The following is a 15,937-nucleotide window of genomic DNA, read 5'->3' on the forward strand; positions in this document are numbered from 1 at the left end:
ATGGGGTGGCTATGTGGTTCATCAATGGCGTCTCGACTGCTTTCTTTGCTTCTTTGGAGCGATGTTCTTGCATCCATATCGCCACTGTAGATGATAGCGATGAAGCCAACGACTTGCCGTTGATTTTCAATGATGGAAATCTCAGGCACGTTGGTGGCAGCGTCATGAGTACCGGTAGTCGGAGGAGGACCGGCAAAGGCAAGAATGGTGGAGACGTGCTTCTCGAGAAATAAAAGAAGATTATTATATATATATAATTGATCATCATCGAAATCAAGGTGCCTTTTTGGTAAGTGATTTGTAAGATTCTTGTGGTTGTGGATGATCAGTTTGTTTCCAGTATTTGAATTTGGAAAGAATGGAAACTATATATGAAGAAAATGAAATAATATTTTTGTGGATTTGAAACTGTTGCGAATATTAAGATAACTGCAATTTTCTTGCCTTTTATTATCATTTGTGCTTCATAAATCCTCATACATTAATCTTAATATGTGACTAATTATTTATTTCTATTCTTGTTTTATGCTCAAATAATAACTATATTTGAAAGCTTAAAATTTCAATTTTCCTTGTATCACCAATTCATTATATCACCATCTATGTATAGATCTGAGATCTGACAACCCCAATTCATTATGGGCCATGATGTTCTTGCTAACCTTTGGTCATGCTCAGCCCTACATATATATATTATTTATTTTTATATATATGTATCATCTTATTATTGGATAAATTATATTTCTATCAATTTTATTATTTGAGTTTTGGCTAATGACTAATTAGTCACAATCTTCTACGTCACGGTGGGATAATGATGATTTCAATTTAAAGTGATATAGATAGTATCATTTATAGTATAAGATACAGATCATTTTAAGATGAGTGGTATTTTTTTTTTATTAATAGTAAAACATTTTTTATTCATAAAATAGACATTACAACTCTAACTTGAGAATTACAAGCCAACTACTTATTTTCAAACTCCATAGTATATAAATTCTTTTGTAACTAACACGATCTTGTTTAGTGCTGCAAAACTTCTTTAGACAAGGAGTCTGAGAGACATCACAATGTCTTAAAATATTGTATAAGACAATAACAAACCATACACTCTCATAGAATGGAGGACATAATCTATAGACCTCTGGTCCTAAAGATAATGTTTTATATTTTTTATTCTTTTCATATTATAACCTAAAACAAAATAAATAGCAGAAAATATAAATACATGAAAAATATATGAAAAAATAACAAACAAACAACAACATGAAAGTATGGCTAAAGGTCCAGTCTGAAGAAATCAATGGCCTATAAACCCAGAACAATGCTATATATAGTTTCTATTTGAAGACTGCAATACAGGCTTAGGTAATTTTATTTTTAACATTTTTTAAAATTACAAAATTATCCCTCCTAAAATGATAATTTTTCTCATTTTATAAAAGGTTTACATGCACGGTCTTCAAATAGAGACTGCAAATAGAATTTCTCATAAACCCATGGCATGATCCCAACACATGCTATGCTATACTCGATGACAGCCGCATACAAAGGCCCCGCGAAATATCTTGGAAAAGAATTATGTTCCACATCATAATGTAAAATGATTAAAATAGCTCAAATATGTTTTACTATGGATCATACCATGATCTATTTTTTAAATGAAAACATAGATAGATTAATCAAGGAATTAGATAATAAAAGTGTAAGAAACACGGCCTGCAAGTACCACCTGTACATGCTGCTGTGCCTAGAAAAATTAGCCATATTTAATTACCACTTGGTCTTTGCGAATTGTGACAAACTAATTCTCAAAGGGTTATATATTTCCAACGACATAAGCTAAATGGTTGGTCACAATTATTATTTGACCGCAAATCTATGACCATTGATTTTATTTACTTGTTTGCTGCATTATCTTTTCCGTCAAGCTTTTGAATATTATTAGCAGAGATTAAAGTACTGTTATTTTATTTGTATTTTATGTCAATACGACTGCAGCAAAAGTAAACCAGCGCTAAAGGCGCTTTAAATAATTCAATAAAGCTTTCCTCCATGATTTCGATTAATGATGTTGCCGTTTTGGTCATCATCTTCAAAAAGTTTCTTCTACTTTATTTTCTGAATTACTTTGATCAACAGCGGGGAATCCAAAGCCATATTTGTTTAGAGTCTTGCTTCTCCGCCGTCTAAAGTACTATACTGTTGATGCCACCATTGCCACGTACCTTATAATTAAAAACAATATATTTAAAATAAAATAGAGTTTAAAAATATAAAAAACAAGATTGAAATTCTAAATTTTTTTGACGTTTTTATGTTTTTATTTTTAATTTTTAATAAACTATTTGGTGATATAACCGTTATAACGTCAATAGAACAATTCTAACGATATACTTCAGGCGACATGGTAATATTTTAAAAATATATAATGGGAAATGATCCCCCTTTGGTAACGGCCAAAAAAGAAAAGAAGAATACCTAATTGTCTTTAAAAGAGGGTGAATAAAGAATAATTCGTCAATAAAGAATGCTGGAGAAATAGAAGTGGGTGGGTCCTACACAAGCATATAGTAATAGAAAAATACTATATTTATTAAAGTTGGGTTCCAACACGGTCTGGACAATTTTTTTATTTTTTTTTTAACTTAATGAGTAAAGAATTATTATTTTTATTCATATTGTATTTTTTTTTTTAAATAATGATGATTAAAAAAATACATGAAGAAAAAAATAATTATAAAATAAAATTCACTTCTAGGGACATTTTCTCGAGACATTAATGTCAATTCTTGCCATCGGCTAGGATTCTAGTTGTTCTATCCAAGTATACTTGTACCTCCGATAAATCTAGACGCCATCCCTCGTCTTTGCTTAACCGGTCGGCCGGAGATGCCTTTGTGTGGTTAGGGCTTATGGGAGCATTATTAGTTAAGATGATAGATCGTAGAAATTATGAATTTCCAAAATCATTGATTTTCCACGAAAAGCATGTTATACCTAAATTCATCATTACTTTGACATAGTTTTATATTTGAGATCTTAAACTGCAGATTAAGAAGGGTTTTGTCTTGTTAAATATGCAAAGAAATTTGTTGTTTCGACAAAATTACTGAGTACTTGTGGAAGTAAAGTTTGAGAAATAAGTAAAACAAGCAAACTCTTCTTAGTAAGTTAGTACACATATAATTTACAAGAATTTTAATTATAACATAAACGCTTCTAAGCAGTCCGGGCTGGTTTTCCTAGAGAAGCAGCCCTCCAATTATTAATTATCATATCAGACATCACACAAAATATAGAGTAGATGCACCCACATACAATCACGTCACACATCCCATGGACCGCTCTCCCTCCATCAAATTGCACCTTCATTCTCTTCGTCTCTGCCCCAGATCGATGCCTCAATCCCTTATACCACCGTCAATGCCTCAAATCAATTGAAAACAACAAGGGCAGAGTAATGATTTATGCATCTTCATCTTCAAAATCATATCTTTTGAAAATTAATTTAAAAAAAATCCTATATTAAATTATGTATTTTTTGACCAAATAATAAAAAAATATTATTATATTTTTTTTTCTCTAAAATCTGGATAGTCTAATAAATTCAAGTCAAATTCAATATCCAAGTCCAATAAATTCAATCTATCATATATATATTCAGCAACATAGAAAAATCCACACATACTCTATGTGTAGTCTAATTTCATATAAATTCATAACTTGGATAAGGAAAAATAATAAAAATAATGTCTGAAGAAGGAAAGGACATCTTCAAAGATAAATAATGACTGTTCATAGTTATTCAAAATTATAGATATAGATAAGCCAATGCAAATGATTTTAAGGGAACTTTATTTAAATTTGAGAATAAAGATGAAAATAGATAAGTCATTGTTAGTGCTCTTATATGAACTTGAATTTTTACAAAAGTAAATCAAATCACAGATCCAAACATACAAACCAATTTGAATCACCTTTTGTTTTGAACAAAAAATCAGAGCATCAAATCGATGATGATGGTGAACCATTCCATCGAAAAATTTTTAAATCCCTAATTCATCCCATTTATAAAATATTCTCAAAAGTCAACACAGATACATCTCATAAAATAATAACTACGAAGTTAGGGTTTCTAAAGCTGTAAATTACCTAACTTTTCCAACTGCTCATCTTGTCTACTGGGACTGATCCTACGAACGTGGGTGTGCAGAGAGAGAAGAAAATAGAATGGGGGTGGGTCGTCGCAAGTGGGTGTTCGACCCAATCAAATAAGGCCAACACGGGGAGAGAGAGAGAGAGAGAGAGAGAGAGAGAGAGAGAGAGAGAGGGGGAAACCCTTTAACTCAGCCACAACGACCCCAAGGGAACTCTTCCCCTTTTTTCATCTTCGTCAATTACCATCAAGCCCTCTCTTTGCACTCCCACCCAAGACTAAGATATTGCCTATCTCTAGTTGCCGAACACAGACAATATGAAGAAAAATCGAAGTAAGCAAACTTCGATGATTTGAAGAAAATATTTTCTACAATCTCAGTTTTTTCATACAAAAAAAAAAAAGAAAAAAGTCATCGATTACCCTTTTACATGCAAAAATATAAAATAAATTACTGGAAGAAAAAAAAAAGGGCTAAAAGAAAGTAGAAAGAGGAAAAGAAACCTATATGAGCAACAATTGAGAGTTGAAGCTCAAGAAGGGGAAGAGCACTTCTGGTCGTCTTATTCAACATCTTGGACTTTTGGTGACCAATTCCCGAGGAAGAATAGGGCATTTCGTGGGGGGATTTACTATGTGTCAATCACTATTCATTTTTACACCACACACTTATAGCTTTTTATAAGATGTAGGGATGCTTTTCATAAAATATATAGATGTTGTTTATAGGGTGTGTGGTGTGAAGTAGTGAATAGTGACTACTCCCAATATTTTCTCTTCGTGAGGGGGGGAGGGGGGCGGAGTGAATGGTTGATAGATTGTGTGAAGTGCAATCACACAGAAAGTTTGGTGTGCAGTGTATGTTGTAATCCACTATTGGGGGACTTTTGTTTTTGGATTATAAGCCCAATCAGTCTTAAGGTTTTCTCTAATTATAATGCCGTTGTGTAACACCTATGAAATACTATTTATGCGACGTATACATTAGTTATGAAGAAAAAGCTTAAATTCAAAAATCAAACTATAACCTTGGAAACATGTATGCCATATCAATGATTTTTTTAATTTTTGAAATCCATATCAATGATGTTAGGTGTGCGTTATATTGATGTGTTACAAGTAACATACGTAAACAAACATTGCTATACTTATAATCCAAGGTATGAACAAAGAGAAGCTGGTGGGATAATAAACGGATATGAGATTCTAGAGATAAAGTTGTATCAAGTGTTTACTCACATAACTCCTGAATAAAGCAAATGAAAAATAACAAATAAATTTTTTATGTTATACATGGGCTTGGTGCATTTCATGTAATGGGATTGTATGGTCCTGGAATATGAGTGTCCAATTCTTATTGACTAATCATAAGGGTACAAACTACAATACGTAAATCCAGCATGGGATGTAAAAGGTTTTGATCCTTTTGTTTCGGAAGAAATAGCCTGTCATCATATTGCAGCAAGTACATTGGACATACATTAGCCAGGTGCATTCCATCATCCCAACGTCTATACAAAGAATTGCGAATGGGAAATATTGAAACCACGGGCGAAAGATCCAAAAAGTGAATTGACAAGTGGGTTTTACTTTCGGATTTGGATTTGCTGGCCATATGGTCTCTTTAGACCATAGTTAGTGGACCTATCAAGACAGAACGGATCAGTCTTGGGCCCTGAAGTGGCTCATACCTCTTCTTTTTTGGAAGTCATGAGTCATGCTTTAATACTTCCCCGTTCCCACAACGCTACGATTTTGCTGACAAACTCGGGCCCACAAACAAATTTTTATTTATTTATTTATTTATTATTATTATTATTTTTGCCCTTTCTCAAAGGTGAATTGATACGCTCCCAAATCCAGAAGCAAACTTTGATTCCAAAATTTTTATTTCGTAACACGTTAATTACAATATGTAGGGTCATGTTAAGAACACTCCAATTTGATAACTATTAATAAAATTTATTTATTTTTACATTTTTTTAATTTTCTTAAATGATATTCTTGACAAGTTAAATTAATAATTTTTTCTTATAATTTTAAAGATATTTTAAAATACGAGACTCTTGATATTTTTGTTCTATTATACAAATCAAAAGTAATACTTATATAAGAAATTATAATTATATGAAATATTAAAATAAAATAAGAGTACCACCTTTGGTTATATTTTTCATAAGATAAATTTAATTACCAAGTCAGCATATAGAACACACATATTAAAATATTTCTATATCATAATTTAATTTTAAAAATAAAATTTATCATTTAATTACTTTATATTTAAGAATAAATACCTAAAATTTACAATCCATCCATGGTGTCCGTGCGCTTAAGCCGGTTGCATCCTTAAAAAGTCGATTCGTGCGCCCCTGCACACAGAATCATTCCTCCATACTTTGCCAACCTGCAGCGAATGGGGGTATCTGACTCTCTGTTGGCCTCTGGCTCCGTCGCATACAGTTGTTTCCCAAAGCTAAGACAAAATTTACTGCCATGTTGTATCGGCGACTGGTAGTATCGAACACTGCTCTGTCCCCAGCTATAGCCAGTCCTAACGTTTTCCGGCATAAACCCTAAATCATGGTCCCCTAGACTTGATTTGACGAAGAATTTAGTTTAATTCCACTCAATCTACACCACCAGCGACACTCGGGCATCTAAACATTTGAAATATGCTCGGAGATGGAGGAGAGATGCCTTCCAGGTACAGGGAACTATACAGCTCCACCTTTCCATCATTGCCTTCTTTCCCAATCACAAATCGTTCCGAGTTCAATTTCATTCAATTCGTGTCCGAGTTTAAAAAAAAAAAAATTTAAAAACAAAGCCTGTTTGAAATTATTTGTTTGATAGGTACGAATTGTTGAGCATGGTGAAGAAGAACTCGAACTCGTTAGGGAGAACCGTAGCGGACGAGCCTCCTAAAGATGATGCTTCCGAAGACGTCGAATTTAATCCGCGCTTTTGGCATGATGTCTTCGATTTATACTTTGTTCTAGGCAAGGAGTCCAGGGGACGCCAGGACGACGATCTTCTATTTTTCGTCAGAAAATTGGTATGCCTTTTTGCTCCCCCCAACCCCAGCCCCTGGAAATGAAATTCATTTGATTAAAATCCCTTCCATTTGTTAACCTGCATTCTTTCAATTTTTGTGTTTGCAGAGTTCGCAAGGATATGGTGTCATGGAAGCTGTTGCTCCGTACTTTGTACGCAGGTGGGCGGCTAAGGTAAAAGCGGCGCGAAAAACCATTTTGAGCTTAATGCCTCTGTGTTTGTGTGCTACACTGAGTTCCTTTATGAACGACTTCCAATGCATATTGATGATCTTGTTGAGTTCCTTTATGTGTTATTATCTTGCTAGTAACACTCATTATATTTTAATTGTTAACTAAGAGTTAATTATAGGTTCCAGAAATCTTAATATTCGTTTATGAGACTGTTGCAACACTGAAAATGATCATTGCAGTGGAAATTTTCAGTTTATTTTTATTTTTATTTTTATTTATTTTTTATTTTTTATTCTAGAATATGTGTCGGACTAAGCAATATCTAGAAAATATAAGTCATTAATATGGTGGCATGTAGCTTGCACACAAATGGTGGGGACCGCATACCTTCCTATACTCTGAAATTATGTGCCATTTTCAGAAGTGAAAAGAATTAAGAACAAAAGGTATATACCTTTTAACTATGGCATGAAGAAATCAATGTAGAATTTATGAGCTTCAAAAGGCAGGTGAAACTTGTGTATTGGAGAGAGAAGATCAGGTATCATCATCGTAACGAAAACCAAGTGGAATATAAAATAAAGTTTGACATAACAAAAATACGGAACTGAAAAAAAACTTTATTCTCCACTTTGTGGGGGTTAAGTACATTGATCTTTCTGGCAACTCTGCTTTATTCTAGGTTGCGTCATTGGCATTTATGTCCTTTCTAAATGCATTAAATAATGCTATTTTTGGCCTACTGCTTTTCATTTTGGGGACTGTCTACTAGGGTTAACATGTGAGACAGTTCACCCGTTGGGCAATTGGTTTATGTTACTTCTTAGTGCTTAAATTTAGTCATTGATTTGATTTGTGTGTTCAGTAACCTATATAATTTCGTGAGTTCGATAAAACAACTCTCTTTACTTCTATCGACCAGTTGGATATGGTAGTCGGAGAAAGTTCTGTTGATGTGGATTGGAGGCGCTCATTTTACTTGAACTTGATTGCTCACACTTCATTCACTGTGACAGTAGCAATTTGTAGGTAATCTTTCTTCTACACATCTTTTGCATGATATCTTGGTCCTGAAGTTGCATTGGACATCTTGTGTTTTCAACTTCTATATACTTGCTTATGTTGTTTTTCTCTTGCAAGTAATGTCATGGGTATCTATGACTTTCATTGTTCAATTATGACAGTGATACTCTCATTTAATATGTGTGTTACCCTGGTTGGGAGTTTTGTAGTTTCCTGCATCACACTCATCATAATGCCTTTTTTAACCTATCAATTTTTTATTTTCATCTCCCACAGGAAGTGGTTTGGTTTAATTTGAAACGGTGTTATTGCTGTATCTACACTGCATGATGCAATTGATTTATAAAGCAGTTCCTTGTTGCTGCCATCTAATTGATGTATGATACTGCCATTAATAAATCAATTTCTACTATTCTTCCAATTTTTGAGTGGATTGTATAGCTCATAAAGATCTTTAGGGGAGTAAGAATTTGAGTTGCAGTGATCGTAATATTCTTTTAGAATTGAGTTATAGCTGCCTCATTTGTTTTCACATCTCATCTAATCATTACAACTTTTTCAAATTTCCACACAATAAAATAAACAATTCAACCTTTTCAAATCCCAAAACAATAATATTATTAAAAAATATATTCTAACAATATTTTATTCAATTTTCAACTTTTACCTCAACTCATCTCATCTGCAAAAAAAAAAAAAAAACGAGGCATGGCAATGGATTGATTTCTAGCTTTGTAGGTTGAATTTAGTCATACCAGTATCATCTGCCCATTCTTTAGGAGTGAGTTCACCTTCTGCCAATATGAATGTCCTGAAATATTGGTAAGGAATATACCCATAAATTAGGAGATATTAGAAAGGAAGAAATAGCAGTTGCTAACAGATATATTTTGTAGGAGCTTGCAACTGCAGTTTCCTTTATTTCTGCATGAAATATATTTTAGAATCTGAAAGATGGTTATTTAATTTTTGTTCTTTTTTCAGTCATCAGGACCTTCAGAATCATCTAGCTGGGCAAGACAAACCATTGCTGCCTATATATAAGGTATTTGCGGCCTTAAGTAGTGCGGTAGACATGTGTACACCTATTGTCAAGAGGAGGTAGTTTTTTCTGTTAGGCTATTTATTTTTCTTTCCATTTTTAAAATAATTTAAACCTCTGTACTGAAGTCTCTTTGTGAGAAGTACAATCTTCTTGAATTTGCAGTCAAGGAGAAAATAGATATTATGACATCTCTGTATATTTGAGCGTCCTGCTCATTGTGCGTTTATTTTCTTTTTTATGAGAGAATCATGGACATTATTTATTTATTTATGCTGGTTTTTAATCTTTTGTTCTGAGCTGGGAAATCTAGTTCTTTGCAGAAGAATTAGGCTGTGGTTATGTAATGTATGCGGTTAGCATATTCATCCTTTGATCAGCCTCAGGTTTGTTGTGGCCATGGATTGTTGCTTCCATGATCTAGGAATTTCGATTTTTTCTCGTGAAAAACCAGAAGGATGCTGTAGCAAAGTGTTTTGTCAGATGAATTTTAATTCTTAGATCATGTTTAGCTCAACTTCTGTGTCTTGTAGACCGCCAAACTTTGTTCTTAATTCTATGTATGCTAGTGATGTAATCTTGAAGTATGGCTTGTGGCATCTTTGCAGGTTGTAAAAACTGTTTATGCATCTCCAAGTCGTGTCAACTTTCATTTGGATTCCAGAAAGGCAAGTATGTGTATGTGAAAAATGTTATTTTCTTGAGTTGCACCACCTTCACTTAAATTTCTGACACTGTTGCAAATGTGTGTATAGGAAGTGGAGACAACCCCTGCCTATCCAGATATCTGTTTTGCAGTGGATGACTTTGATTCTACTTTTGATGCAATGGTAATGAGCTTGTTTAAGTGCATACAGTGTCATACTAGTTTAATAAATTTTATATTAAGTTGATATTGCATTAATTGTCTAATAGATTTGAGATGATATGGTGTGTGGTGTGGAGATAAGGCTTTTAAGGTAGTTTATTTGGATAATATTGTTCATCTCTTGGAAGCTTCAGCGACAGATCATTTACTTTAATCTGAGGTCACTTATCAATGGTATGCTGAGTTTAACTGTGAGGCATACACATGATTGGGAGGTGGAGATTCTTACTTCGTTGTGTGATCGTGTGGTAGATACATTTGGGTTCAAAAGCAGGCATGTTTTGGTTTTTCAAATTATAGCAATATATTCATTAATATTCTTACGAGTCCATCTGCCTAAGTTGTTTATATCCACAAATTCAAAATTGAGGGAAGGGAATGAAAAAGGAAATAAATGACAATTACTGAAATCAATAATATATCTTATTAGACATGTATTTGACATGAATCTGTTTCCCATGTAATAAAAAAAATATGCCCATATTTGAGGTGTATATCATTAGGATCCATGTTTATGTCCCAAAAGTCTTGACACTTTCTCTTAACCTACTGCAACACTCCTTTATGCATGTTTGGGAGCGGCTATGCAAAAAAAGATATTTTGTGGTGTTTCCTCTTCTACCTTGTAAAAATTTGAGTCTGCTAGATTTTTGGCAACCCTCCATGTAATTATTTCCTCCTTAACATTTGAATCATCTTCTTCAAGTCCTAGTCTTGAGGACAGAAAGAATGTAAGGTCTTTTGCATTATGGGAGATTTGCAATATGATCACCACCTGATATGATCCACTTACATACCTTACTCTATCATGTGATTTTATTTTGACTATCTATGCAGGTCTTGACAGAGACAGACCACTGCTTTTGTGTACTCCTCAATGCTAATGATGGGGCAGCATTTCCTAGTAATGATGCAAATCATGCAGCAACATCTTCTAGTGAAAAGGAGCTACAAGATTGCAGTTCCGGCAAGAATTCATCTTTGAGAGTTGATACCACTTTGACCAAAAGTACTAAGGTATACATATTAATATTAGAAAAAGTCTATTTGCAACCGGCCAAGGGAACCACAGGGGCGCCGTGTCCCACATGGCCGGTTGTTTTAGAAAAAAAAAAAAGTCATCTTAAATTGAAGAATAATGAATCGAAGAACTTCGAAACAATCATAGCAAAAACCCACATCTGAAATGGAAGCACATGAGATTCAGGGAAATTAGATGAAAATGAAATTATTTGAGAACCAATAACTTAGAGAAAGTGATGCGTTAATTACAATTCGAATATCTCCATAGGGAAAGGACAAGGAGAAGGGAAATGAAAGAAGGTGTGAAGAGGAAAAACTGACTAGCTTGGATTGAGGAGAGCAAAGGGAAATAGAAGAAAAAGAAACGAAAATGGGCAATGGCCTCTGCTTTTGATGCTTCTCCTTTTCCCTTTGAAAAAGAAACGAAAAGTGGAGTCTGCGAAGGAGGAAGAAAAATTTGTGTGAACCTTTGTTGCTGCAGTGATCTGCTACTCAACCGAAAAAGAAGGAAAATATAAAATGTTGTTTGCTTCAAAGTGTGGTTTGCTACACCGAAGGAAGAAGAAAATCTATGTGAACTTTTGTTGCCTTGCCGCAGTGGTCTGCTACTCGACCGAAGAAGAAGAAAAATAGAAAATCTTCAAAGTGTGGTCTGCTACACCGAAGGAGGAAGAAAAATCTGGAACTTTGTTTTGTTTTGTCCTTTTCTTTGCTCGTCTTTTTGCCTTTCTAATTTTTGTTCTTTTTTAAATTTTTTTTTCTTCCACATAAGTTTTGCCACGTACAGCCGGTTGCATCCCGTTTACGCAAGCCGGTTGTATGTAGCAAAACTGTTAATATTATTATCAGCTTCTTGCCCCACCAGTGATCCGACTTGCTGAGCTAGCTTTTCCTGCTCAGGATATATTTGATTGCTGCCCCTGCATAACTTTTCTCTAATGGACATCTGTTATTGACCAGCCAAAGATAGTCTGTAATGCTGACGTACACCAAATGTTGAGGTTGAAGGATTGGTCTCCTACATAACTGTGACTGACTAGTGTTTGCAACCCCCCCCTCCCCCTCTCCTTCCTTCTCACAAAATCAAAGTTGACCTCCTCTCAAGAAGTTCAAGCTTTCACCTTCCTTAGGACTGAACCAGCAACTTACTGCTATTGGACAAAAAAGATGGCATGCCTTATCACACACAAGCTTTCTTTAAGTATATGTATCTATAAAGATGGCATGCCTTGTACACACAAGCACTCATTTTGGTGCTTGAAGACTCATTTGACATGGTCACGGTGATTGCAGCTTACTCTTTTCTCGGGATTTGTGAGCTATAAAATGGTTTGCGATGCATATGATGGTATGTCTTCCTGCAAAGTACTCTCTCTCTATCTCTCTCTCTCAAAAGATTAATCACTTGAATTGAAAATTCTTCTTTCTGTAGTTTCTTTCAGATTTTATGTATGCTGACTTTGCCTTTTAGATTAGTCATATATTTATTTATAATGTTCTTTAGTTTTAGCTGAGCTCATGCATATTTTTTTTTATGATAAGTTAAAGCTGAGCTCATGCATATATTTGTGTTGTTTTCAAATGTTGTACATGCAACATTATTGATTGGGGAAACCGGTGTAAGTATGCTGGATACAACTTTGGTGCTGGTGTTACATTTGAACTTTCATCTTGCATTGCTTAAAGTCTAATTCAAGATTAAATAAAATCTATTAGGACTGAAGATCCATCTGGACAGCATATTCCTTTTTTGCCTATTTTGCCTTGGAATGTCTTTTTTTTTTTGTCCTTTGGTTAAGTTTTATTCCCAAAAACTTGGGATGTCACTAGTTGTCTCTGGTATGTCAAATGTGGATGCATTCAGATGCTTGTTTTACACGTCACTATATTATTTTGTGGATACATCCATTCTTCCAGTTTTACCGGCTATGGCTCTATTGTGAGACTTTAATAAAAAAATCTTGCAGACTTTGGTGCGCAAGAGTAATCATTTGTGAAATATAGCGTTGTAAAAATTATCTCTGACTTATGAAAAAATATATATCTTCTCTGACTTATGCAGCTAGATCTCCGATTAGGCTTCACTTTTCAGAATAGCCTTTGTTTTTGACATTTTATTCTCTCCTTTACAGTTGGAAAGTCTCGATTTGGGAACTTTCTGTCACTTGGACATTCCCCTGAAAAAACGGACAGATTATACATGAAAGGTCCTGGTGGACGTGGGGAAGTTGAAGTTGCTGTTTCTGGTGTTGTAGGTAAGAACCTTTTTTCTCTGCTACACCACGTGAATCTGATGTAGCAAACCTGGTCTAATTTAAGTCCAGTCCACTAAAACGAAGCCATCCCTCTCTTGTGTGCCTCTCCCTTTCTCTAAATATGAATCTGAATCCTTCTCCCCCCTTCAGAAATCTCTCCCCTCACCAAATCCCTCTCCCCCCGTTCGTCAATGACTCTCCCTCCCTCTGAATCCCTCTCCCCCGCGATGGACGTTCCATCTTCTCCCTCCCTCGCAACATGAGGTGGTTGTGTGAATATGGGGAGGGAGGAGGGTCACGGGTGGAATGGTCTCTCTAAAACGTATGCATTTAATTAAAAAAAAAAAAAAGCCACATCACCAGTTTTGTGTGGTGTATGTGGGAAGGAGGCAGATGAGTAGAACTTCTCTATATGATTTATAGAAGAGACACAGGCAAACCTGTAATGGTCACCAAGTCACTGACAAACCTCTTTTTCTTCATAAGAAAGAAAAGTTGCATTCATCAGCAGTACATGTTTTTATTAAGGTTTTCAGTGGACTCTGATTATTTTAGTTACATTGATTATCATATTCCAATCTCTTTCAAAGTGAGTAAAAAATTGGATGGTGCAAAAGAAAAATAGTAGCAGCATAGAATTAGATCAGCATTTCTTGCCTTCTTTTTCATGTGTCTGACCGATATGGTTTTGAAATTTGTCATAAATGCTTTGCTTCTTACAGAGAACTAAGGATTGAAAGCTGAAACCTTTTGCTTGTCCCTGGATATCCTACCCAACTTGATTCTAATAGGTTTCATTGAGGAAACCTAATTTAAAATGTGGCAAGTCTATAGGAAACTGTGGTGCATTTTACAGGGAATTTGGGCAATTTTCGACCTTCCTCTCAGCCCAGCATTCATTGCTTTTGTGCAGAAGGATCTTTTCTTCTCAGTGGTGGCTGCAGCCTTTTTTAATGACTGTGTGTGCCACACGAGTTGTCAATTTGAATTTCTTGATTTCTTTTTTAATTTTCAACGTGGAATGTTATTTGCAGATCTTAGTTTTCATTTTTTGGTTCTGGGTATGGCTATTGCGCAGGCTGATTGGGTTTCTGTTTTCTATTATGGATTGTGATCTGTTTCAAGTTCATACTCTACACACCAACTCAAGTTTGCCTTGGGTTCTGGATGAGATAGATATTCTAATGGGGTTCAGGCTTGGAAGGCTTCCCATTCCAAATCCACCCCATTTCAATCCGTACATAGAACACATGTTATTTCTGGTTTCCTGATTGGTTTTGTGAAGTAGGTGTTGTGTTTGTCAAACGATTGATATTATGAAGTGAAGGGTATACTCTTAAAGATTGTTTGATATACTGAATCTGGAAGTACAATATCAGATCAAAGCCAGCAGGACTTGGGCCCCTTTTCACCTGTTATATCGAGTAGAAGATTTGGGATTGGCTCAATTTTTCGTAAAGCGGCAACTGTTGCATCAGCGGCAGCAAAACATGCCTACGCAGCTGCTACAGCCACGCACATGAGTTCTGCTGAAGAAATGCTACCTCTGAAATGTTGCTTAATGTCCATTTCATTGCCCTGGGAGTACATTGCTCGCGACCTGTTGTTTAAGGTGAAATCTTGGTTTTCCAATTGCTTTCTATTCTGCGTTGTTTCTGTCAAATCCTCTTTGTTTACCTGTTAGGGGCACTTTTTAGTTTTTACCCATGCGTCGGGGTATTTACCTGATCACCTAGCATCACGAGTGATGGCATTAGTTGGTCATGTTTTTTAACTGTGCTTTTTCACTAGAAATATTAGATCCCAAAAGTCCAGTGTGTGACCTTGATCTTTTGGATTGAGTTCCTCAAAGGTGGCGATCTTTCATTTGTTGCATGCCTGGAAGAATAACTAATCTAATACTGTGGTTTCAAATGCAGGGGACTCCTCATGTGAGCTTGTAAGGACCTTGTGGTTGCTGAAAATTCTGAACAGCAATGGAAGTTATACGTGGCTGGCAAGTAAGTGTTTATTTTTCATGGAGTTGAGCCCCTCCTTGTGTAACTGTGTTGTGCATATCCGATGCTGGATTGACTGTCACAGGGCTTTTGTGTTCAAGTATTTTTGTCGATCATTCCATTTAAAGTCCACAAATTCAGCATCAGAGAATAAGTCCCCAAAATCAGGCTTTGTAATATTGTAGACCTCAAACAGATAAGATGTTGACGTGGCATTTTGTTCATTGGTGTTTTGTATTAAAATTCAACGATTTTTTAAAATGCCACTTTTGAGAACTTGGTGATATATTTTAAGATGATCTAAACCGACCATATTTATTAACTTTCCACAGTATCT

At 35.0% G+C, this 15,937-nt stretch overlaps 1 protein-coding gene across 1 annotated transcript; it reads left to right on the forward strand.

Annotated features, from left to right (window-relative positions):
• Positions 1–6,534: 6,534 nt before the first annotated feature.
• On the forward strand, positions 6,535–15,861 carry LOC122318713 (uncharacterized protein KIAA0930 homolog). The gene is made up of 12 exons (XM_043136287.1): positions 6,535–6,869; positions 7,019–7,220; positions 7,327–7,392; positions 8,315–8,421; positions 9,400–9,460; positions 10,066–10,125; positions 10,213–10,287; positions 11,163–11,342; positions 12,642–12,696; positions 13,481–13,603; positions 14,983–15,215; positions 15,523–15,861. The coding sequence occupies exons 1-12, from the start codon at positions 6,838–6,840 to the stop codon at positions 15,544–15,546; spliced, it is 1,218 nt and encodes a 405-aa protein (XP_042992221.1). The 5' UTR covers positions 6,535–6,837; the 3' UTR covers positions 15,547–15,861.
• The last annotated feature ends 76 nt before the right edge of the window (positions 15,862–15,937 follow it).

This window comes from Carya illinoinensis, chromosome 8 (assembly GCF_018687715.1).
Source record: "Carya illinoinensis cultivar Pawnee chromosome 8, C.illinoinensisPawnee_v1, whole genome shotgun sequence".
In the NCBI taxonomy this organism is placed as follows: Eukaryota; Viridiplantae; Streptophyta; class Magnoliopsida; order Fagales; family Juglandaceae; genus Carya; species Carya illinoinensis.